Raw genomic sequence first — 26,462 nt, 5'->3', positions numbered from 1 at the left:
GAACTTGAGTGGGAGAGTTCCAAGGAATCCTGGGCTGTAGGCTAGACTGGACAGGTAAACACATCTTGGAAGAGGGCAGTAACAAACAATTTCTGTACTGTTGCCAAGAATACTGCCTGAATGTGTTCAGGTTGTCACCAGGAGTTGAACTCAGTTTGAAGGAAGTTCATCTTTTACAATGCTATAATATAGTGCCCCCCAATCTTTTGGGCACCAGGGACCAGTTCTGTGGAGAGGTGTTTTTCTGTGGACTGGAGGGGGTATAATTTTTCGCATGCTGCCTATATCCCATGATTAGGGCTTTGCTTGTTTGTATGGATCGGTTTCTTTCACAGACTGGAGGTTGGGGACCCCTACTATAATGTACAGTGTGTGTTGAATTGTATTACACTGCTATACGCTTTCACTGCTGTACACTTCAAAATCTAACCAATGATTAGTTTTTGCAGTTCTTCCCTTCTAGGTAGATCAAACTATCAATGGTAGAAACATAGGACTGGAAAGGGCCATTTAGCTTTGGGTTGAACTTGATACTTGATACAACATTCAATCTAATCTCAATGGTGGGATCATAATAAAATATCCCTAACTGATATCCAGTGAAAGAAAGCCCAACATTTTTCTGAGTAATTGGTTCTAACTCAAAATTGTCTTACTTAAGAAGTTTTCTCTAAAGTTTTCATAGAGTCAACCATATCTCCCAAAATTCCTCATTGCTACTTGTGCTGACTGGGGTTTCTCAAAAATTGTTCAACAGTTCTAAAGGGTATCTGGTTTTCCATTTGTGCTGTATGCCACTGATGCTCTAGTTACAAGTCACATGCCAATCCCATCTCAATTTTTGGATCATAGCCCCCATAATTCCACTAAAATGTATTATTGAACTAATTTTTTAAAAAATGTAATTGAAAGGAAATATTAAATATATGAGAAGTAAATCATATTAACCAAATTAACTTAGAATTCATTACTTTTAAATTAATGATAATGTAAATAAAATGTAGTTTTAATAGGACATTGCTCTTTTGGTTATCCTGGCCCTGGTCTTGTTCTAGAGCAGGGGTGTCAAACTGGATTTCTTCTAGGGACGGATCAGCATTGTAGTTCTTCTCTATGGGCTGGCCGGGGGGGGGGAAAGAGGACGGGATGCCTCCTGGAGCACCCTGCTGGCCAAAAGCGGGTCACGTGCCCCCCGTGACCCGTTTTGATTGCCAGAGGCACCGTGGGCTAGTCCTTTGCTATTTCCAGGCCGGCCCTGTGGGACAGTTTAAGTACCCTGTGGGCCCACGAGCCTTCAGTTTGACACCCCTGTTCTATAGTCCTTGCTTTGTTATTCAGGAAATATAAGTTGCATGTTGATGCTTTACTCTTTACCTTAAAGTTAAATTTGCATTGTTTCATATAAACGTAGCAAAAGTAGGACTGTAAGCAGCCTATTGCTGCTTACATTTCCCAATTCCCATACAGCCTCTTGGCTTCAGTTTCCAGTATCTTCCTTTTCTCTTTTGCCAAGGGATTCATTTCCCATAAAAGATGCAAATGTTCCAATTAGTAGTTTTTACTAGATGACTAAGTTGCTTGTCTCAATTCTGCTACATGATCCCATGCCATAGAAGAGGAAGAACACCCAATGCATGAATTGTAGTAGGGAAATATATTGGTATTTTTATTTCTCCTTTTCTCACCCACCAAAAGGGGCATTAATTCAGCCTACTGATAGTTTGAATGTTTGTCAAAACTTTTGGACAATGTAATTTTTGAAGTTGAGTATAGGATTATGGATATTTAGTAGCAGCAAAGGACCAACTCATCAATCTTTATGTTTCTGCTGAGCTTACTTGAGATCAAAACATATTCAAATAATACAATAACTCTAGGTAGATCCAAATGTTTTCTGTTGCCCATATTTTCACCAGAGTGTTGCTGAGTTAAGCCAGGGTAGTATATATGATCTAATCACTCAATTTCAGTTTGGGGACATGATGACTATGAAATACAATTTCATACAATCATTAATTGCCAGAAAGGAAAAACAAAACAAAACTTTCAACCAAGATTAAAAGTATGGACTTTAGTATCATACAAAGTTTGGTTGGTGAAAGTTGTTAGCAAATGTTTAGGTTTAGAGCAGAGGTGTCAAACTCACGTCATCACAGCAGAGTCGCATGACATATCAGGACATTTTTCCCCTTCGCTAAACTGGGTGTGGGTGTGGCCAGCACGTGATGCATCCAGCCTGTGGGACCGGGAATTTGACAGCCTTCGTTTAGAGCACGCTTCCCATTCTGCATCCTGGGAACTTTCCAAAGATGTGGATTTCAAATCCTATGATTTCCAGGCAGTATGGCCATTGCTGAGAATTCTGAAAGAAAGTCCATACTTGATGGGGAGGGGATATCCAAGTTGAAGCCTAGAGGATCAAGAGCAGCTTAATGGCATCTGCAATAGAGGTTTGTGGGCTGTTTGGAAAAGGAGAGGGACAATATAAGATCCTACCTAAGACAAAGAGTCAGACCAAGTTGAAGTGTCCCCCAACTCAGTATGTTGCAAATATCATTCATAGAATAGGAATAATTTTGATTGTTTTAGTTGGTTGATATCTCACATTAAGCCATAGCATGGTTTGGGATAATTGAGATACTGTTATTTGAAAGTAATGGTATGTTATGCAAACGTAAAATTATGGCTACTTTAACCAAGGTTTGGTTATATAGCTGTAACTTAGAATGGTTGTAAATTCAATCTTTATATAACATAATTAATAGATTTTATGAAATATTAACTTGCAAAGGATTGGCATCCTTCAGTATACAGTGTTTGCTTGATATTGGACTTCTTTCTTTTATTTTATCAGTATGCAAGTGAAACACTCAAGAGTGTTTCAATCTCAGATGTCTGAATTCACTTTCCAAGAAGAGAAAGAAGCTGACACTGAAGAAAATAAAATTAATTGCTTTAGTAGTGGTATTTATGGAGAGCAGTATCCTTTATTAAAAGGATTAGCAAACCAGATATAGTTTCATTCTATGACCATAAGGCTTCTTTCATGATATGGATAGCATAGCCTGATTTCACCCTTCCAATTTCTTGTTTAATTTAAATAACTACAGTTTGTCTAAGTGCAACACCTACATTTCTAAGGGATGTAAATATCAAATAATGTACATAGTGCTTAATAGTTATATTCCTTTCTATGCACAAAGCACATTTTAGCACTTAAGAAAATTATCACAAAGTCACTGAAATAGGCGTGAGGTGGGATCTTTGCTCACTAACACATTTTAAGGGAACCCAGCCTATACTGTAGTGATAGAAAAAGTTGCTGGCATAATGATGCATTGTCTCAGCTCTTTTGGCATTCCTCTATGTTTTACTATTGGCTGGAGTTCTGTGATATAGAAAACAGTGAGATAAGGCTACATAAATCATGGCCTGTGCTCAAGGAAAAGTGAACATCAGGGGAACAGAAGGTACAATTAGTTTTCCCCAGCCATTCTGAAGATTTTGTGAATCACTAAGGAAGAAAAGTTATGTACAGTTCAGTTATGTAATGCAATTTTCCTATTCTGATACTTGATACTTAAACCTCTTGCAGGTTCTAACAATCTGTGCTTCTATAGTATGAGATGGATCAATCCAAATAATTGCTAAAGGAAAATGTAACCCTATTTAAATTTGTATTGAACCTATAAAGCAAAGCTAGCTCAAGCTCATGCCATACTTCTTCCTATGTCATCTTCATTACAGAACACAATTACCAGCATCAACAAAGAACTACAGACCTTCCAGGCACAATTTGAAGATGCAATGGCTGCACACCAGAAAGAGGCCAAACGTTTAAATGAACATATAAAGGAGCTGGCAAGAGAGAAAGAACTTAGTGGGCGGGAGGTATGTATGTCTCTTTAGCTGTCATGTCTGGCCATTTCTTCTCTATCCTTATTGAATATTGGTCCCCAAAAGTGGACTGCATATCCATTTTTCAGCATGGGCTATCAGTGCAGGCTGAGAATATAGACAGATTTGAAATCTAAAGTCTTCTGCTTCCATAGAAGTTAAGAGTGATAAATGTTAGCAGAAACACCTGACAACACATTTTAGGAAATAGATGTTAGAGATGCGCCATTCTTCAAATGTCAGAGTAATATGATGAAGGAGGAGGTTATAATATGATATCAATTCATGACATTGCCACCTATAGATAGACAAATTTAGCAAGCTTTGAAACACTGCAAACCTCTCTAAAAGGACATCAGCTATGTCCGAGAGCACAATCAATCCATTCCTAGATTTGCTGGGCTGTATTTGAAACTGCCGTGGAACTTTTCCTGAAGAGCTGTTGGGCAGTCTGTTTCCCCTTTTGCAAAAATTCTTACCCAGCTCTTTTCTCTAGCATATTCTCTGGGTTTCCAGGACAGCAGAACTTGAAATTATAATAGGTCAGTTTCACAATGTCTTTGAGAGTTTGGGGAATGGAAATGATTATACAAATGGTGCCGTGTTGTTCCCTGGATGAGTTTAAACCCCAGGGGCTTTTATCATAGCACGTTGAACTTGTTGAAAAGCTGTCATCTGCATGTATTCTGGATGGATGTGGCCTCCTGCAGAGCATGTGGAGTATCCAATGTGTTCCCAAGATGGGTATTGGCTAGAGAAATTGGCACTGATCCAGCTAGTCAGTGCCTTTACTCCAGTTCCAACACCGGCTTGTCATTGGTTAAATTGGAAGCAGAAATCACTGTCCACCCTGTCATATCCCCACTTTTTAATATCCAACTCTAGAGGGTGGTTTTTTTTTTACATTCTTCCAAATATCTGCAACTCTGAAAAACTTCCCCAGATGGTAACCCTCACCCACTGCCAGATGTTTCCAGGGTTCTAATTCTTTATAAACTGAGAACGCAGAACAAAAATGACCCCCAGCCTGAGGGAGGAAAGAGAAAGAAAGGGATGGGGTGAGGGGGAAATAGAAAATTAAAGGACATAAAAGAGGAAAAGAGAGTAATTTAACATGACAGGCTGTTTATTTTGGCAAAAAATAGCCTCCTTTCAACAGATTTCAAAGTCCAGCCCCAGGAGGGACCACACAAGCAAGAGAAGAGGGTTGTTTCAGAGGGCAGGGAGGGCAGAAGGAATGGGGATGGGGTGAAGGGGTGAGGAAGATCTTCAGAGATGAAGGCAGGATGGGCAGAGAAAGACTAACAGGATGGGAACAGAGACAACAGCACGCAAGAGAAAGAGGGAGAGGGGAGGGGGAGAAGTAAGTTGAGGGACTAATATAACAAGCTGAGGGCAAAGAAACACAGAGCAAAATCCTCACAGGCGCCAGCATTGACCTACTTATCACCATGGGAACCATAACATTTTCACAGCCTTTTAACTTGAGGAAGTCAGCCTTGAGTTGAACAGAGCTGCCCTCCCATATGTACAAGAACACTGACACGGACTTTTCTGTGCATGTACACTCCACATAACAATAGTTAAACATGGCAGTCTATTTTGGCAAGCCGCCAGTAGCATGTATCTGTCCGTTGCTCAGCTAGAGATTCTTGTTGTCCAGGATTCTCATGTACCTATCTGTTCTTTTTATGTAAACTTAATTATTTGAATTCACAGACTATGTGTGTGTGTGGAGTCACACTTAAATGCACGTTCACTCCTACCCATGCAACGCGTGTCTTTTTCTCCCACCCTAGATACCTTCTTCCATGTGTCTAAGCCTCAGCTGGAGGCTTGGCAACCTAGGCATGATTTCAAAAGAGGCTGTTTATAAATGTTAGTCAATATATAATTATAATAATTTCATTATGAGCTTAGTTGCAATATTCTTGTGAAGGAGAAAACACAGAGAGGAATTAACCAGGAAAGAGTGAATGTGAATGGGGGGAGGGGAAGAGTTTTGTGTGATGTTTTCTTTTCAGTCCCATCCCCTGCAAACCCCCTCTCCTTATCCTGGGGAATAAAAACAGTTTATTTTATGATGGATCGCCCTTCTCTTTGGTCACTGACCTTTCTTCGTGAATTTCTATTAAGCTCAGCAGAAAAATGCTGAGTGCATTTGTGGATCCCATATGTGGGTGGGGGCTGGTAGAAAAAGGGTCTCACCCTAATCCTTCTCAAAAACAGAACAACAATAACACAGAGCTGGTTGGAATGAGCCAGGCCAACAGGGAGGATCTGGATAATGTTAGAGCTTTTCAGAGTAAAAAGATTTTTTTAAAAAAAGAAAAGAAAACTCAAAAGAAAAACATAGGACATTGAGGTTCTTATACAATTCTCCTACCCTTCCCCAAAAATACACAGGGCACAGGTCATTTCACAAACAAGAACAGCTTTCCAAGGAAGGCTGAATAAAATCCAGGCCATTCTTTCTTCTCCATTTTAATTCACACTGAAGTTCATGGGAAAGCTGTTAAGATGTTCTGTGGCTGTCCAGCTGAAGTTCAAATGGTACATGTGCACTGATACCAGTTTAATCTAGGAATTTCATCTATGTTGTCATTTGCAATTATTCGGATACTTCAAAATTGATCTTCCATTTTTACTGCTGTCGTTTCTTCCAACCTTTTGCTGTAAATCCTTTGTTGGTAGACCCCATCCTCTCTTGCAGACAAGGTGGAATTAGTAATCTTTTATGTAATTCAAGAATGGGAAAGAAATCAGGGAAGAAGGAAAGTTTCGAGGACAGATCTGTAGACCTCATCAAGTTGAAGAAGATTGCTATATTTTTGCAATACAATTCCCGCAGAGCAGATATAGTCAATTCTCAGTATTTGCAGGTTCTGTATTTACAAATACACTTACTTGCTTAAATGTATTGTAACCCCCAAATCAATACTCAGAGTACCTTCATGGTCGTTCACAGATATATGCAGAGTGGCAAAAAAAAAAAAAATTGACTTACTCAATGTGCACATTCTCAACTGAGGTCAAACAAGGTGACACTCTGCCTTCTGGGTCCTATATTTCCCTTACGATCATTGATTGGGTATTTGCTCATTCAGAGCTCGCAGCAACTTTACAGATCATTATTATCACAAATAACACAAACTGACTGCACTTTTTTAAAAAATCAATGTAATTCTCTTAATATAGACATACAAAACTTCTCAGTGTAGAGTGTATGAAACAGAACAGCCTTAAGATTACTGAAAGCCATGAGCTATTATTATAGTCAGTTTTCAATTCTTCCAATTAATTCTTTATTTGCTTCCTTCCAGATAACACATTTGCTCTCTTCTTACTCATTTTCACCCTGAAATCTACATGCATATACAGTACTGACATCTTCAACAATATATCACACTATCTTGATAACTAAGAGCCATTTACTGGGAGATGCATAAACTACAAATTTTGCTCGTTCTTCAGCAGAGACACAAGTTCAAGCTGAGATAAATCTACATTTCATCACATTCACTCTTGAACACATTCCTTATTTAAAAGTAGTAAAAAGGTTAAAATTAACAGAGAGTTATATGAATTGAAGAAACCTCATATCTTAGGTTGTCAGCTAAAATGTTACATATTAGTTGGTGCTCTCAGTGCTGGCTTGACCATATATTGCCATGAATATTTTAGAATTTTAGTTTGAGAAGGAGGGGTGGTGTTGGCACCTCCTAATGTTTGGCAACAAATTATAAGGCTGCTTTTGAGTATCTTGGCTTTCCCTCAGGACTCAGAAGTTACAGGAATAGCAGTTTCTATTCTTGTTTCCGTCTCTTTGGAAGCAGTGGTCAGGGCAGAGTGTTGGCATTTTTATAATGTTTAGGCTTTATTTACAAATACAAAATCTGAGCATTATACGAAGCATCAAGCTGAGAACAAGGGAGGGTCATGTAATGTGTCAGTGAGAATGTTGGACTTGAACAAGAGAAATACTCTGTTTCTAGTCCATAGTCATGGAAGATTACTTGATATCTTTTAGCCAGTCGCTCTTTCTTAAACCAACCTACTCGTCATGGTTATTGTTCTTTTTCAAGACCAGAATTTTGCCTCACTCTTTCCTTCCCTTCCCCGCTCTCTCTCTTTTTTAGTTTTCCAAAACCAGCTTCATTTGTCCTTTTTATGAGCTGCTCTAATTGATATTATCCTTGTTAGTGTGGGGAACGCACAATAAAATATGTCAGTTTAGAAGGAGATTTGTATCAGAAAACCATATTTTAACAATCAACTTCTATAAAACAACATTACTGTCCATTAATATTATTTGCCTGACAAAAATATTAGCCACAAGCTACCTTAGTAACAATATGAAAGGTAGGTCAAATTTTCATTAGAAATTTTTTGTCTAATATTTCAGACAGTGACATATCATCATGACTCATTTCTCATTTAAAAAGGAAGTCAGTAAAATTCTACAGTATAAACTTAACATTCAAAAGTAAGTCCTACTGAACACCTTTCTTCTTAATAGACATATATATCATTCTAATATATTTTGTTTTTATTGCTACTTTCCCCTTTAGTTAATATACACCAGCTCAGTGTTAGGCTTTAGATTAGGATTATATTTCCCCAAAACTTGCATTATAAATACTTCCTTTGTTCAGATATAGATAAAATAAAAAGATTGCTGAAGTTCAATATAGTTGGAGGGGCAAATTTTACTCAATTGCAGATGTGTGCCTTTCCCTCTGGAGATCAAATTTTCATCTGCATGTTTTAATCAATCAACCAAAACTACAATCCACTACATACTGACCATATGATACAGATAGAAGAGAATATTTGTGGTTCAGTCTTGAAAAGTGGGGTCCTTGGTACTTTCTGAGCTTGATTGTTTTCTTGCAGATGTTTCACTACCAACTAGGTAACATCACCTAGACCATCCTAGCACTGATGATACCTAGTTTAGTAATGAAACATCTGCAAAAAAGCAGCCAAGCTCAGAGAGCACCAAGGACTCCATGACCGTTGAATGATAGGACTTATTTCTTGGTAGTAGATGCCTAATAACATGTGCATGGTTCCTTTAATTGTGTGTTTTGCCTCCAACCTCACTCTGGAACTACACCAATATCAATTTCGCTGGAGTAAATTCCCTAGAAGTCATTAAGCTTATTTTCCAAAATGCCTTAAAATTGATGTAGCTTTTTCTTAAAGGTCGAACAGTTCAAAGTCCAACTACGGTTGGCAGAAGATACCCATGCAGATGTTCACAAAGAACTCACTGAGCTTCACCAGAGACTGCAGGAGTCAGAAGAGGCGTGTGATCAGCGACAAAAAGAGCTACTGGAATTTCACAGGGCTGTAGCAGATGAGAGCAGAGAAAAGGAAGCACTTCAGAAGTCCAATGCTGACCTCAGAACAGCTGTCAAAAAAACAGAGAATGAGAAGCTCAGGTCAGCAGACTTGGCACAGTGTCAGGCTGGGAGAAGAAGCTGATACACATTGATGGAACAGACATATGTTTTTAGCAATGACTGATAATAAACACTTGACCTCTTGTAGACTGCAGAGAATCAAGGAAGAACGAGAACAGAAGATTGCCATTCTGGAAGAAGCAAAAGCCGCAGTTGAGGTAGAGGTGGGAGAGCTCCGAGTAAATCTACGGGAAGTAGAGAAGGCACACATGGAAGCCAGAAGGGAACTTCAGGAACTGCGCAGAGAGGTAGCTTACAAACAGACTTTCTTGTTGTTCAATTCAGGTCCAAGAATGTAACAGGTTGATGAAGAGAAACACTTGACATGATCAATGGAGGTTAGGAAGGATGTATGCAAGATCATTTGACATTACTGTTAATTCCTGAGATTGATACCTAAATAGAGCGAACTATAGCAAATTAGTAGCATCATCCTAAATGTACTTATTGCTATTATTTGAAAATCCTTTGGAAAGTATCCTGCTATCGTTTTTCCATGTAATGACTGTCTCTTCAATTATGATGTAGTTTTGTCCCTAGAACTTCTTTTCCTTTTCAGGCCTTCCTCATATCATGACACATATACAACCTACAGGCAGTATGTTCTCACTGAAGAATCTGTTAGTTTTCTATTAGACTTCTATGTTTGGGGTATGATACAGTCAACCATGGCAGTTAGTTACCAATGATGGCAATACTTTTATGCAGATGAGTCCACATGTAGGTTGGGAATTTGGGGCACATATTCTGAATGGAAGAGTAGCTATATCCAAATTCTTCCTTCACAGGTAAAGTCCCTGGAGAGCAAGCACAGCAAGAAAACCCAGGAGGTCACTGAATTACAACATCAGTTGCTGCAAAAAGAACAACAGGAACAGCAGAACAGCAAAGAGGTCCTGGATCTTAAACAGAAGATATCTACTCTGGAGATTGGCCATGATTCTGCTCACAAGGAGGTAACAATGAGATAATAGCAAAGAGCAATTATTTGATGGGAGAAGAACTGAAGATAACAGATAACAGATAATCAGAGTTGGAAGGGACCTTGTAGGTCATCTAGTCCAGCCCCCCATCCAAGCAGGAGACCCATACACCAAGAGTAAGTTGAGACAGTGAAAGAAGGCAGCATTTTGTCAAAGAATGCAATGGAGATAAGATGTGTGATAAACTGCATACTTAATGGGATAAGGATGTAATTGTGAAGACCAACCCATATAGTTAATAGAGTATTTTTATGTGTAATGGAGATGAAGTGTCCTTTTGAGTTGAAGTTGACTTGGTGACTTATAGAAAAATAGAAACATAGAAAATTGATGGCAGAAAAAGACCTATGGCCCAACCATGTGATTTTCTTAACAATAGTATATGCTAAGAAATAATCTGCCACTAATTTTTTTTCCGGGATTTTTTTCCCATTTCCCTATTTAAAACTTCAGCTCTGTAATTTTCTGGAATCTCTCTTCCATATATACATTGCCCTCATGACTTTGTTTCCTTCCAGGTGTTGAACTTGCAGAAGAAGCTGTCTTCTGCAGAGGTAAAATCCCAACTTCAAGAGCAGGATTTAAAGCACAGCCTTGCAGAGAGTTGTATCAAGGAGAAAAAGTGGAAGGATGAACTCCATAGCCTGGAAGTGAAGCTTCAGGAAGCAAGCAGGTCAAATGAGAATCTCCAGCTGCGCCTCAGCACCTGTGAGGGATGTATCCATGGCTTAGAAACAGAACTAGCCAAAACTGAAGCAACCAAGAGAGAGGTTGAACTGAAGTTAGTGGCAGTCCACTCCACTCTCCGTCGCACACTGGGACTTGGCAGTCGGAGTCCATCTCCCCAACGATCCTTGTCTCCAGTCAAAGGTTATTTTAAAAATTCTTCTCACTGCTATGGGCTAAATTAGATTAGCAACTCAGAATCTTTTGGAGTGCGCAGTTATAATAGATTCATAAATGTAATTAAATTAATGAACAAACAACTGGAAAATTGCTGTATTTTGAACCAGGGGAATGAAATACTCTAGGGGTCAGTCTTTATATTGTATAATACCATAGCTTTAAATGTGATTTATTGAATAAATCCATAGTTGATTTATGGCACTAATCCATAAATCATGATTTACAAACTACAAAGGCAGAATTTGGAAACTATACTAATCAAAACTATGTATTTAATAGCTTCTTATCTCATGTACCTTAGCCAAAAAGAATTTCTCCATAGCTAAAAGGCAGTTCGAAAGCTTTGTGGACAGTGGTGGTATAACCATCTGAAAAGATGTAAATAGCTAATTATGGTAATATCCTCTCCTTAGGCAGCAGAAAGCTTCTACAAATTAAAAAATATAAGATCTGTTAGATAACCTTATTGATTAAATGAATGAATGAATCCTAAATTATGTAGTCTGTTAAGTCTTTTCTTCTGGAAATCCATTTCAACCTTGTCCTTTGGCTGAGACCAAGCAAGTACTTGGTTTTTTTTTTAATAGGAACCAGTGGACACCAAACACCTGCATCTCGCACTGGTTCACCTGAGAGGAGCCGCTCCCGTTCACCATTTCATCGAACTTCTCCCCTCAGGAGTGAGCAAACCACAAGTGAAATTGATCCAGAAGTAGTTCGAGATGCTTTGAAAGACTTCCTTCAGGAGCTACGGGATACCCAAAGAGAGAGGGTAAGCAAGGTCAAACATTTCTTCTAAGTTCTACCCTCATAGATTTAAATGGTATAAATTCATGAACTTTGAAAAACTCATAGCTATGAATTTGGTGTTTTATAAAACTATAAGAGCACATTCACTAATTTATCACAATCTGAATGCAGGGCAACTTTATTTTAATAAAGCTAATGCTAAGGAGTTGTGGCAAAATAGTGCCTTTATTTTTGTGCTTCTGTTCATATTTTACTGTCAGTACAAAGAAACATTAGTCCTCATATCAATTGAAGGAGAAGTTAAAAATAAAATCTATAATTAGGTGACTATTAAAAATAGGTTTTATAATCCATTGATTTCCATTAGATTATCCATATTCTTTCAAATCTTTGTTCAATTCCTTCATTCATAGGACCAATCCAGAGAAAGTGGAATATTCTAAGGTTGAAATTCATTGTACAAAAATTGAGACTTACTTATGAACATATTGAAGTAGCAACATTTAAGTATTAGGAAGTATGCTTAAGACATAAATAGAATAGGTCTGGAATTATGCACTAGAGCCGTGATGGTGAACATATGGCATGCGTGGCACAGGTGGCACGCAGCGCCCTCTCTGTGGGCACACAAGCCTAGTTCAGCTCTACCGCGCACGCCTCCTGCCAGCCAGCTGGTTGTCGGGTCTCTGGTGCGCATGTGCAGGAGATGGGACATGTGCGGGGAGTGGAGTGGGGGGGCACACACGCATGTAGGAGGTTCATGCAGGGGACAGGGGGCATGCACATGGTGGTTGCATTTGGGGGGTTCAGGCAAGCCCATCTGCTTTGGGCAGTCCGTCAGGAAAATATTAGCCATCACTGCACTAGAGTCTCTGTTCTGCTCTTCAGCCTATGTAAGAATGCATCCCTTAAGCATGTGTTTCTAGGCATCCACTTGAAATAATATGCCATGCTTTTTTTCAGTATCCTGTTAGCTTTAAGGGCGTTTACTAGAAATTATCATCAAAGTTTCAGCGTGATTATTTGAATGCCTGGAGAGCATTATGCACATAAATCTATCTAATCATTCTGGATCAAAGCCAATAATGGCTTAAAATATGTAACAAATAAATTAGTCCATTTCTTTTACTCACAGCAAAAATGGTTTATTTTATGTAATGCTATGTTTTAGCACTGATAATCTCCACAGTTGTCATCATCATCAACAACATTTCTAGAGCATCAAGTCCTTAAGGACTTTCGATAATGTACAGATAAAATACATAATAAATAATAAATAAACATGCAATAAAAGGACAATATAAATAAATAAAAAGTACACAAATACTACTGAAAAATTAGTAATTATATTAGGTGAATTAAACCAAAGTAAATAAACTAGGAAATTAATCTGAGGAGCTTCTGGAAGGTAAACAGAGTGGAAGCCAACCAGATTTCCATTGGGACATCATTCCAAACAGCTGAAAAGTAGCATAATAATGCTTTGCCACTCTCACTCCCCTAAATTTCCTAACTACTATATCATTAGTACTTTTTTCTGGTGAATCAAGCTGATTAGGCCCATTCCAATGAGAGAATGCAGTTCTGCAAATAACTAGGTACCAAATTATGTAAGGCTTTATGGACTAGTACCATGACTTTAAATTGCATCCAGATGCCTATTAGAACCAGTGCAGGGCTTGCAATGAGTTGCTCCCATCAGCAAACAGTGTCCAGTTGTAGACCACTTTCCTCTAAACCAGAGGTGTCAAACTCGATTTCATTGAGGGCCACATCAGAGTTGTGTTTGACCTCCAGGGGCCAGTTGTGTTTGACCGCTGGGGGCATGGTTGGGGTGGGCGTAGCCAGCTCATGTTGGGGTACCTGTGGTGGCCCGAGCACCCTACCAGCGAAAACTGGCTCCCGAGCTTCGTTTTTGGCTGTGACAGCCTCCTGTAACCCTCTGCCAGTGAAAACAGAGCTCGAGAGGGTCACATGGCCGTCATATGCTCTGTTTTGGGCTGTGATGGCTTCTGCAACCCTCTGCCAGCAAAAATGGAGCTCCGGAGGGCCACAGGCAGCCCTCTGGAGCTCCATTTTTGTTGGCAGAGGCACCGCGGACCAGTCCTTTGCTGTTTCCAGGGCAGCCCCGTGGAATCTAAGCACCCTGCAAGCCAAATCTGGCCCCCAAGCCTTGAGTTTGACACCCCTGCTCTAAACCAACTACAGTTTCTGAGTGATCTTCAAGGCAGCCCTATGTAGAGCATGTTGTTATAATCTAAACAGATGGTGATAAGAATATGAGTCACTGCAGCATGATTTCCACCACCCCCCACACACGAAAGTTTATAACTGGCTAACTAGCCAAAGCTAGGAAAAATCTTCCCACCCTACCCCCAGGAGTCACAGCCTTAATTTGCTATTCCTGAAAAATCCCCATCCATGAACCTGTATCTTCATGAGTAGAACCTTCCCATCAAGTGATACCACTGGAGCAGACAGAAAACCCCATGGAGAAACAGTAAATTCATTTTTAAAAAATTCAGTTTAAGCCTATTCTCCCCCACCCATCTTTCAAAACTGAGACTTCAATGGTATCACCAGCCTGGGGTAGCAATGTGGAGCTGGGTATTATAAACATATTGATATTAGAGAACTGCCAGCTAGGCTGGCAGGAGGGATCAAGTGAGAGCCTAGCTTGGAGTTATTGCGTAGCCACAAACAGCATAAGCATCACCTCCCTCTAAATCCATAAAGCCTTATCTGGTCAGTTTCAGGGGAAGGCAAGCAATCTGGTGAGATTCTTATGGCACTGTATTACAATGCAGGTGATGAACAATAAATTTCCAGCCTGAGGTTAACTATGAGTTTTCTGGTTGCTTGCACCTGAAATTTGATGAAACCAATCCCCAAAAACTTTTGATGAACTTGCCTGGTGCCTTCATGTAAATGTTAAATAGCAGAAGGAGAGAGCTGACCCTTGCAGCACTCCGCAAGGGATTAAGCATGATCTCTCCTGTCCCACTAGCACCAAATGGAATTGTTGATAAAGAAAAGTAGATGAACCAGTGCAATACAGTGCCATTTATATACATGACAAGATAATTTACAAGCATAAGATCATGGTATGAACTTAGAAGTAAATAACAAGCTGTAAAAAGAGCACTGTTGCTAGGTACAAACTGTTACTCTTGGGAATAAAAGACTTTTGTTCCAATCCCACCTCTGCTATGGTTGGGTTGATATATAACATGATACTATTAGAGATTTTGTTTGTTTTGGCTTAGTATGAAGTATGCATCTTTCCACTATAGCTGGGGGGTTTTTTGAGAAAATTTGTGAAGGCATATTGTTTCTTAAAAATTGCATATATAGTTTTGTGAACCAGAGAGGGATATTCAAAATTCCTTCCAGTTCATTTATCTAGAACTGAAAATCATCTAGCTATTCTAACTCCATTTTGCAAGGATCATGTGAGCCAACTTAACTTATTGTGACCCCAAGTTGACTCCCAAGACATATGTTTAGCAACATTCAAGGGCAGTTCAGCCCTTTCTCTGTCATGTGCTATTTATTGCTCAAAAGCATGCCTCTTGTAAAAATGAATAAATATTTATACTGTACCAGAATAATTTAAAAAACATGGCTTGTCACAGTAATCATAGCATCAGATCATCCAACAGCCTTTCTGACAAATGAAGAAATCAGTTAATTCTGGGCTACATCACATTTAAAACATTCCTTGCTTTGTTGTCCTGTCCACCAAGATCCTGGAATTTATTGTTAACTTGTGTAAACTAGAAAGGAAAAAAAAGGGGAAAGTATCTACAAACAATAACAACATTTTTCAGTTAACACTTTAGGAGCTATAAGAAACTCAGTGTTCTTGTACAGGCCTGATGCTTATTTACTTATTTAGTTGTAAAGAAAGCTATGTAGCCTCGAAACTGAAGGTGTTTTGAGTTAGTAATAATTGTTTCCAAGGCCGCTGGCCTTCGCTTCAAGGAAGAAGCTTCAGAGCAGGATTTGATTTGTACAGTGAGAGTTTTTTGATAATACAGAGATTGAAATTGAATTATACTGTAATTTTCCAGTGCCCAGGAAAACTGCCTCAGACAGACCCTTTTGGGCAAAGGTATGCAATGATAGAGGATGGTAGATCCTCCACATTGAGGAAAATGGGATAAAACCTGAATTTAATTTAAATGTAAATTTAATCAATTAAATAGGTAATATGAATTTCTCCAGGCACAAGGACTTTGCAGATCCCCCTCTTTTTATCACTTCCAAATCCAAGGCATTTTGGATAAGCAAACATTGTTGATAAACTGTTTAGTTCTTTGGGGATAGGCAAGGCCATACTTTCAGAAAGGAAGAGTCTTCTGCCAAATTAAGAGCCTGATATACATAGCAGGTAGTCTGTTTCTGTCTAAGACTTGAGCAACACTAATATTTCTAAAATATGAAGGGCTACTTCTTTCATACCATACAATTCAGTAAAATGTCTTCAGTTACAGGGGTGGAACATGAAATCGTTTTTTTGTAAGGCAAGAAAACTATTTGAGTTAGCTGTAGAGTATGACAGTACAATATTTAATGCTTGCTTATGTCTCAAGAGCAATAAAAGTATGAACTAGTTTGGTTGAGAATTATTTCTCTGAGAAATTATTGGCAATATTATGTGTCATGTTATCAATAATGGTCTGATTACCGGTGATCTATCATTTGTTGGAAATGCAGTTACTTTGCTGTAATTTTAAATATGTGTTTTATTTAATGTTGATTTTAGGATATGTATTGTTTGTAGTTGTAGTTTCAAGATGGACTACATAGTTGTTTTAACAGTTGTCCATATTAAAAATTACTCTTGTGGCTTAGTAAAGCAAATTATAGACAGTATAAAATACATTTAAAAAAATAAATGTATCCGGTGTGAGTTTTATATCTTTCCTGACAACAAGCCAATGATATAATGAATATGTCCTATCTCTTGTTTCCAGGATGATCTAAGAATTCAGGTGATGAATATGAGTCATCAGCTGAATGAAATGGATGCTGATCGCGACCAAACCCAAAGCCGTATCCTGCAACTCCAGAAGTATTTAGCAGACTGTGAGGAAGGTCTGTTCTTTTTCTTCTTCCCTTACTTTATCCCTTCATCCATAAGAATTTCTTCACCTATCTGTTTTTTCACCTCGAGTTATTTGCTTGTTTAGTTGGATAAACAGAGTCATGCGGCAAGTTGTATACAAAGCAAATGAAATGAATCCCTAAACTTCTTAAAAAGCTGCTTAGAGACTGCTGCTTTAAGTGAAAGAATAGTGATCTAAGGGCAGATGTTTGATCTCCACGCCAGATGTTTCTCTGCTATGAATATGCTTTTTTCCACATATGGATCAAGATTGTGTGGATTTAGACATTCAATCTGGACTGAGCAGCAGATTCAGGACATGGAGAGAGGTCAGGAAGAGGATTAAGCTTATCTCTGCTTTAATTGCTTTTCTTCTTAAAATTGCAGCTCCAAAAGCTGCTTGTCATTTAAAAAGCAAATGCTGGGAATTAGTTACATATACGTGCAAATCATATTTACTCCTCATGACTATAATCAAGTGGGCATCCCTAACAACTTTAAAAACAAAACAAAATCAAATATTGTATAGGACCTGTGATTTTAATACACCAAAAGATTGTGAACCAATGCCAGGAAATTCTTATTAGATGGAAATCGTAATTGTACCACGGTTAGACATGTGAAGCTCCCACCTAATTTTCTACTGCAGGTAGTTAGTGACTTACAACCATTTGTTTACCGACTGTTCAAAGTTGCTGCAGCACTGAAAAAAGTTACTTACAACCAATCCTCACAACCATTGCAGCATCCCAATGCCATGCGATCAAAATTCAAGCGTTTGGCAACTGGCATGTATTTATGATGATTGCAATGTCCCAGAATAATGTGATAGCTATTTGTGACCTTTCCAGATAGCTTTTGATAATCAAAGTCAATGGAGGAAGCCAAATTCACATAACAATCATGTGTTTTCTTTAACAACTACAGTGATTCATTTAACAACCATGGTAAAAAACTGCAAATGCACAACTCAACTTAACAAATACCTTGCTAGCAATGGAAATTCTGGTCCCAATTGTAGTTGTAAGTTGAGGACTACATGTATAGTTGTGCACAGAAAGGTTTAGGAAAAGGTAGGGCCATCTGAGGGTCTTTTTCATGCATGGCTGTTTTTACCATATAGCGTCATGAATAAATGAATGCTTTATTAATTTGGAGATTCTGCCATTCATAAGAAATGACTAATTATAATTGTTCAGGTATCACTGCAAGCTGCCTATGGTTTCTGTAGTGTACCATAAATGTCTATTTTTCAATAAAAACAACCAAAGATGCTACTATGTTTGTTCATTGATGGTCGTAACATGATTTCACATGATATGGGAGGCCTTTATTATCCTGGAGTTTATTGCATTATTTCATGTTTTAACTGATCAGGCATGTACAATACTACTACTAATATTAGACAAGACTCTATAGTGGGTAGGCCATTTGGTGTTCTTTTGATGGTTTGGATTACAACTCCCGGAATCCTTTGTCATTAGCATGTTGCTTAATGAGACTGTAGCCCAAAACTTCTGAAGGCCACAAGCTTTCCCACTCATACTGCAGAACAGTATTTCTCAACCTCAACACCTTTAAAATGTGTAGACTTCAATCCCAGAATACTCCAGTCACCATTCTGGGAATTCTGGGATTTGAAATCCACACATCTTAAAAGACACTCAGGTTGAAAAACACTAACGTAGAATAAATGATTTCACTGCTTAATCCTTGCATTTTGCAATTTTCTACATTTAGGTAAAAGGGGAACAGATGGTCGCCTGAGCAGTGCACAAGTAGCACTTATGCTGCAAGAGGAAACTATTCGCAAAACAGAACAGGAACGCCAGGCATCTGCAGAACAGGTGCTCAACCTGGAGCGCAACTTACGTATTTGTCAGGATAGGAACAAAGAATTACAGGTGAGCATATTTTCTCTTTCAGTTAGGAAAAACCATTTCAGGTTATAACATAGCACAACTTCCTTTTCTATGACATTCTGCTTGCTACTCAACAGCCCAGCCAGCTCTTGAAAAGCAAAGTAAATGTACAAAGAGCTTGCAAAAAGAACAAGATTTAAAGAAACCCACAAAAGGTTTAATGACAAAAGGCATTATGAAAAGTTGTTAATGCACACAGGTTACATTGTGGCCAAAGATGCTTTCCTAAAAAATGCATTTTGTGAAATACAGTAGGATTTACCTCTGAGGAAGTCCACTTCATACTGTGAACAGGAGACTGAAGTAGAGTGACTAGTACTGACTTTGGAAGTAACAAATACTAAAGAATTTTGTAAAAGCTAGTCCACAAATTTAGTCCACATAAATTTTGAAGAATTATCATTGTAAGAACTGTAATATTTTCTCTTTGATGGGGAAAATTGTAGAAAAGCAATTACATCCTCTCTTCTAATAGAGGTTTGTATAAATGAATGCCAAAGAATCTCATAGAAGGATTGCTGATTCTACCATTGGAAGGACTCACTGGAGAAGAGCCTAATACTGGGAACGATTGAGGTCAAAAGAGGAAGGGGACAGCAGAGAATGAGGTAGCTGGATGGAGTCACTGAAGCAGTCGGCGTGAGCTTAAATGGACTCTGGGGGATGGTAGAGGACAGGAAGGCCTGGAGGAACATGGTCCATGGGGTCGCGATGGGTCAGACACGACTTTGCGACTAACAACAAATTGTTTTTATTCAAATTGTCACTCAGCATAAAACAGTTTGCAAGGAGTTTTATCTAGTATCATCTGCCTTTCTAACACTTTTTCTTTTCTTTTCATTACTCTAATGCTGTCATAAGGCTATTATGTGGTAAGTTTTTATATAAACTGTTGTATTGCCACGTTGGTCTTGGCTGTATGGTAAACAAGGATGCTTTTATCTGGAGAAAAGATGTAAAGATGCAATGAGAAGCTGCCTGAAAAGGGACCACCTTGAATAGTCACTGCCCTTGACTTTACTACAGTGTTTCTCAACCTAGGGCCCTTTAAGATACTTTGCTGGCTGAGGAATTCTGGGAGCTGAAGTCCTCACATCTTAAAGGACCCTAGGTTGAGAAACACTGCTTTACTATATTATTCACTACTCATCATGTTCTCATCTATGTAACATTCTTAATTTATAAAGAAGAAGAATATTGATGTAAATATTTTTTTAATGTATTGCAGTTAATTTATTTCAATTATGATGCTTGTTTTGTTAATTAACATAGAATGTCCCCAAACCCTTTCCCCCTTTTCCTAGTAAATTTCTCTTTTTATTACATCTTACATTCTTGTTTTGATCTGATTTACACAAACATTGTAATGTTACTGCCCATCTTTTGTTCCCTCTTCATTTCTCTAAAATTGAGAATTATGTCAATGCACTGCACACAGTTTTAGAACAATGAAATCTAGGGATAGTGTTACACTTGCTTTTCCTTGTACTGTATAGCCAAACAGAACAGCAACTCATATAACTGTAACCATTAGGAATTATGTCCTTCCTTAATTTCTAATGCATGACTTTTGTTATATTGTTGTTTTTATCCACAAAGAGAACTTTATTATTAAGCAGTTAATAAGCAAAAGTATTTAGCAACGCAAAATGTTGCCATATCCAGATTCTCTATGACTAGTCCAAGCAACTTTCTAAAAGTAGAAGCCCCAAGTGGTACCTACTAGAGGCCAAAAAGCTCAGAGAGGACAGGTCAGCAAGGCAACAAATCTGCAGCAAGGAGAGAGCCCAAAATTGCAAAGTACCTCCCAAATTCATTAAAAGAAAAAGACTGAGTGGAGAGACTTCTGTCTCGACTGAGATAATATCCATCAGGAGTGGGTAAAGACCAGGTTCTCTTAATTAGCGTTCTCATTGTCAGATGAGTGGGCATTGCATTAATTTGCTTTCTTCAACTAGATACTGAGTGGTGAAGATAGTGCTAGTAGTCAGCAAAAGGAGGTTTTAGTTGACCTCTGTAATAACACTCCTAGGTATAAGATGTTCCCATAATTTAATATGAGGTAGTCATGTGCCTCTTTAGATATGTTTCCCAGGAAGGGAGACATTGACTAAAGATTCTTCTAACGTTTACATTTTAGGATTTTCCTGTGGTACTTTTGTAGTTAAGACTCTAATGTCACCTGGCATTGGTGGCCAGTCCACCAAGTTTATTCTTTTATCCTCGTCTTAGTTGCTCTTTTCACAAACTTGTGGTATTCAAGATGTGGTTTATATTATAGGAGAAAGTCAAAGCATTTAAAACCAAGGAAGCAAAGCTGGAAACAGAAAAATGGAAGCTAAAAGAAGTTCTAGAAGCAGCAGAGAGCAGGGCCACCAAACTGGAGCTGAGCCACAGAGCAGTGGAAGGAGACTTACAACGAACACAAATGAGCTTGACTTCAAGGGATGAAGAGATCCAGTCCCTGTTGGAGCAAATCCAGGAACTTCGATGCCAATTAGGAGACAGGGAGAACAAAACTGCTCTACTGCAGCAAGAGCTTGACCACCTGACTCATTCTCTAGCCAGGACTGAAGGCACTGAAAGTCACTTTAAAGATAGGGTGCAAACTCTGTCTCAAGCACTCTCCAGTGCTACAGCTGGAACTTCCTCCCTGCAGGAGAACATCTCACACCTCCAAAAGGCCCTGACAGCTGCAGAGCAAGACCGTCGGCTACTCCAGGTAGAAAAACCCAATTGTTTCAACAATCGGTCATCCTTGCCTGCACATCTCAATTAAGCAACTTATTTTCTAAACTCCAGAAAAATTGTGCTGTGCAAATCAGTCCCATTCCAATACTAGGTATCTGTTACAAGTCCCCTGCTTTCTTTGAAAAAAAAAGGCATGTTCCAAAGTATTTAAATGAATCAGCTGATATCAGAATCCAAATTCAGTCTCAGCATCTCTTTTATGTAACAACCCCTTCAAAATGTCATTGATATCATGCTCTTTTTTGTCCAATAGCCCAAATTCATATGTCTTGCTAATATGCTTGGTCTTAAACCATAAACTGTGATTACTAACTTTTAAAATATCCAGGAAGGTATGTAGTAGAGGACATACTTTGCATGCATATTGACCCAAATTTAGTTCTTAGCGTCTTCTGATACAGCTAGTCTCCTACCTGAAATTTATAGAGTTGCTGTCATCAGTATAAGCAGTTATAAACTTGATGGGTTAAAGATCTGACTAATTAAAGGCGATTTTGTGTATTCCTAATCATTTCTGAAAGAATAAGTTCAAAGAAAAAAACCATACTTTTCATTATTTATTGCAGTACAGTTTGTTCCTTTCCAATGGTCTGAGCTGGGATGGAAGCAATGGAAGGGGCAGGCTGGCTTGCCAGATTATTTTTAACCATATAAACAGTCACTATTACATGCATTGTATTATTTAACCAAATGTCATTGAATTATTATTTCAGCAGATTTCATTTCAGGTTGAATAACATAATAATATTTTCCAGGATCGCTTTGACTCCATGCGACAGGCATTGTCAGATAGCAAGAGGCAGAATCATAGCTTGACTAATACAGTACATTTGTTACAAGATCGACTGGCTGACATGGAACTACAGTACAGAAATATGGAGAAGCAGAAGCATCATCTTCTCGAAGTAAGTGATGATGAGAGAGGAGGATTAATTTAACAAAACAATCTTATGGCTGCATGTTATCTTGAATCAACTTCAAGCCAAGTGGGACTCCATCCTTAATTGAAGATTATATGGATTATAGTAAGTCAAGTGTCACAGGAGGCTCCCTTTGAAAAGTGCATGTGCCGTCATTGTTGAAAAATGGCAGAACCTTTTTCCTTAAAGCTGTGCACTTTTATGAATTATGTTTGTATTTCCAAATTTATTGTGGGCTTCTATTTTTCCCTGTTGAAATATTCAACCAGAGGAAACCTTACCAGTACTTTTAACAGAAAGAAAGAAACCGCACTCTCCAAATTCTAATATATATTAGAATTATATATTATATATCTAACATTTCACTGTCTCATATCTTTCTTTACTCTTCATAGTTAACTTCTCCCAGCTCAAAGAATCTTTCCTGCACTGAAAAAACATATTTTTCTTAGGTTCTGATCCACATTTCTTGGCAGAAAAGGCAACTTAAAAAATTTCACAATTTTTTGTCAAGAATTGTGGTATTTCCCATCTTGGAGAAGCAAGACCCAGTTTTATTGGAGGGAGATGATTGGCAAAAGAGTTCCACAACTCTTTTCTCTGAAGTCAGGGTTTGTCCTGGATATGCTTCTTGTTCTAAATTGTTCAGGTAGTAAAGCAAACAGATGTAACCTGATAATTTTTCATAACAGTTATTAGGTTCTTTTTAAATGCAGTCATTGCACTAAAGCATTGTTAATAACTAATGTTTTTATTCCCATTAATTTAACATAAAATATACAAATTACAATATGGAAAAGGAAAAATTGCACATAATAATTATTTCTATAGGATTATATGTTTAGTGCCCTAACAAAAGGAGAAGAAGTAAGAAAGACATCTGCATGTGACTTACATTTCTGCTGAGGCATAGTGCACAAAGTGTCTTATTATCCATTATTTGTTTTATTCTTAAGCACTATAATATAGCAGCAAGCAGTTTAAAAAAACATATTCCTATTTGCATGCCTTCTTGACAATATTCCTATTGACAAATAATATTGATTTTCATTGGGTTTGGGGGTTTGGTTATTTTTATTTTCTTTATTTTCTACCTAAATTCTATCTAATCGTCTTTGGCATCATTGTAAGCCACTCAGAGTCTTTCTTGAAACTGAGCAGCATATCACTTGCAGGAATAAAAAGATAAAGTTATTATAAAATGTGAAACATGTTGTTTTAAACAAAGATTTTAAAAAAGAAAACTTTTTATGCTTACAGGAATACAATTTCTATTCTTCCTGGCAAATGAAAATATTTGCAATCTTTATTTTGCAATTCCTCTCATATAATTTCGTTATACATACATGATTACTGCTCTGATGTTCTTTGAATGTAATCCAAACAAATGCACAGTATTCTTCCTTAAAGTTAAACTTCAGATTTCACTTACATATGTACATTTTTAGGTTATCTGCTTTCCTTGACTGTTCAGAGAAGTAACTAACATACAGCATCAAGGCACTGGTTCAAATTCACAGAACTCATTTGTCACACATCTGTTTGATATCAGCAGAGGCACTCTTGGATTAGCCTAATTAGCACTAGCCATGTAAATGCATAATCCAAACCATCCGGCAGAACCTTCCACTGAAATTAATGTGAGCATCTTCTAAGTGACCTTTGTACATTCCACATATAGCTCTCAAAAAGGGTTATATCTACCATCATTCTCGTCCCATTTTCTATTCTAATACCAATTAATCTGAGCAACATACAGCATTTCTTCAATTTTTTAACCAGGTAAGGGTTGTTTGAATATATAACTGTCTGCAGGAGTAATTGCAAAGTAGAGTAAGATGTCAGGAATTTTGTATATTTGGACATCAGACTTTCACTGTGAATTTTCTCAGATTGTTATATGGAAAAGCAGATATTAGTATGTAGCTCTCATTCACATTTCTGGTCATCTAAACTAGAATTGTTGGGGAATTATGGTCAGCAATCTGTTCAGAGGCATATGTTGGCTGTCCTTGATATAAGTTGTGATGTCAATAATTTCCTTCACCATAGCTCTGTTTTTGGCTTTGTGACAAATCATGCTAAGCAATGCATTGTTTATGCAACATACTAAGATAAAACCAAACCTATCATCTAACTTGATGTATGAATGCAGACCCTGATACATTTATATTAACCATTGTAGATGGCTACACAAATATGCCATCTCAAGATGCATTCACCCTAAAATGAATGCACCAAAAAAAAAATCAAGTGGAACAAATCCAGAGACACTGTTTGACTCTGCAAAAGGATAATGTTAGGCATGCCACTTTTATTCAGTTTTCTATTCACAACAGTCTCTAGAACCAGCACCTGTTCTAGTCCTGTGTTCATAACTGCTAGCAGTTTTTATTCTAATAGCAAATGTAACTCATGATTTAACAGTTGATTTCTTCATACTCTCTGAGCTAGGTGATTTCTTGCAGACTCAACTGGTTAACATCAGTGGGGTCAATATGCATGCAGTGGGGTTTCCTGGTTGTTTATATACAGTTTGCTCTGCCACTCTTGGTTGGAGTGTGGCTTCCTCCTTTATGGTTCCTTGATAATGGTAATGTTTCTTCCCTATATCTGGCACTTCATGTTTAACTGGGTTTGGCTGTTGGTGGGGGATATGTTCTAGGCTGTTTATTTCCTTCCTAGGCTTTGGATTATGTCTTTTAAATGATATGTAAATAGCATCATTTTATATGCATATCGATGGCTGATTTATCTGCCAAGCTTCCAGGAAATCCTTAGCATTTTTTGGATTTGGTTTGGTTTGATAGTTTCCCAGTTGAAACTCTGGTTGAGCCTGACCATGTGTTGCAAGACTTTCATCTCGTCTTAAAACTGCCACTTGGTGTTCATTATATGGTCTGTCAGTCTTCTACCTGTTTATCCTATGTAGTGGCTGTTATCATTCTTACCCTATATCTTGTAGATATCTTTTGAGACTTCAGACTGAGAGAGCACTAAAGGAATTACTAGGGTTCAGACGTGATTATCATACTGAGACAGCAATAGTTGCACTTACTGATAACATTTGGAGGGATCTGAATAGTGGCAGGTGCATTCATTGTGTCCCTTCTTTACATCTCAAGCTTTTGATACCATCAAGTGTAGTATCCTTCTGGACTAGTTTAGGGAGATGAGAATGGGAGACACAGTATTGCAATGGTTTTTCTCCTACTTCCAGCATTGGTTCCTTATTGGTTGTGATAGAAAAGAACAACCGTAAACATGCAAGATGTAGGATTCCACAAGGTTATATTCTCTCCAGGTTTTTTTTAAATATCTACCTCACACTGTTAGGTGAAGTCATATGAAGGTAAACAGTTAGATACCATCAGTATATACTAATGACATTTAATTCTATACCTCTGCCTCAGGTCTACCAAGTAATATTATCAAGGTGTGTTTCAGTGCCTGAAGAATAGGGCGTGGATTGGGAGAAATAAGATCAACTTTATCACCGGCATTTGAGTAGCTGTAAGGTTTGGAACTACTCACAGACAGGGACTTATTTTTGCCACAGAATGGATTAGCCTTCCTCTAGATGGTGCTTGTGTGCAATTTGAGCATTTTTCTAGACTCCTGATTCCTGCTTGAGAGACAGGTGGTACTATGGCTAGAAGGGTCTTTCCACACTTCTATCTTGTGTGCCAATTGTGCCCATTACTGAACCAAGAGATCGTGTACTTTGACTGCCTCCAATGTGAATTAATGTTATC

General features: G+C 38.1%; 1 protein-coding gene across 2 annotated transcripts in view; it reads left to right on the top strand.

The window, feature by feature from the left end:
* Positions 1–26,462, top strand: part of CROCC2 (ciliary rootlet coiled-coil, rootletin family member 2) — a 90,986-nt gene that overhangs the window by 56,195 nt on the left and 8,329 nt on the right. For both annotated transcript variants that reach the window (XM_087964972.1, XM_087964973.1), the window contains 10 exons: positions 3,748–3,891; positions 9,106–9,344; positions 9,454–9,613; positions 10,154–10,321; positions 10,867–11,218; positions 11,842–12,026; positions 16,984–17,104; positions 18,855–19,018; positions 21,318–21,758; positions 22,543–22,692. In XM_087964972.1, coding sequence (XP_087821098.1) covers positions 3,748–3,891; positions 9,106–9,344; positions 9,454–9,613; positions 10,154–10,321; positions 10,867–11,218; positions 11,842–12,026; positions 16,984–17,104; positions 18,855–19,018; positions 21,318–21,758; positions 22,543–22,692 — 2,124 coding nt within the window. The remainder of the gene's footprint in view (positions 1–3,747; positions 3,892–9,105; positions 9,345–9,453; positions 9,614–10,153; positions 10,322–10,866; positions 11,219–11,841; positions 12,027–16,983; positions 17,105–18,854; positions 19,019–21,317; positions 21,759–22,542; positions 22,693–26,462) is intronic.

Source organism: Notechis scutatus, chromosome 4 (genome assembly GCF_049901735.1).
Source record: "Notechis scutatus isolate UNSWTSFEM ecotype Mainland chromosome 4, rNotScu1.2, whole genome shotgun sequence".
NCBI lineage: Eukaryota > Metazoa > Chordata > Lepidosauria > Squamata > Elapidae > Notechis > Notechis scutatus.
Note: the sequence above shows the minus strand (reverse complement) of the source record. Positions and strands in the feature narration are given on the sequence as shown.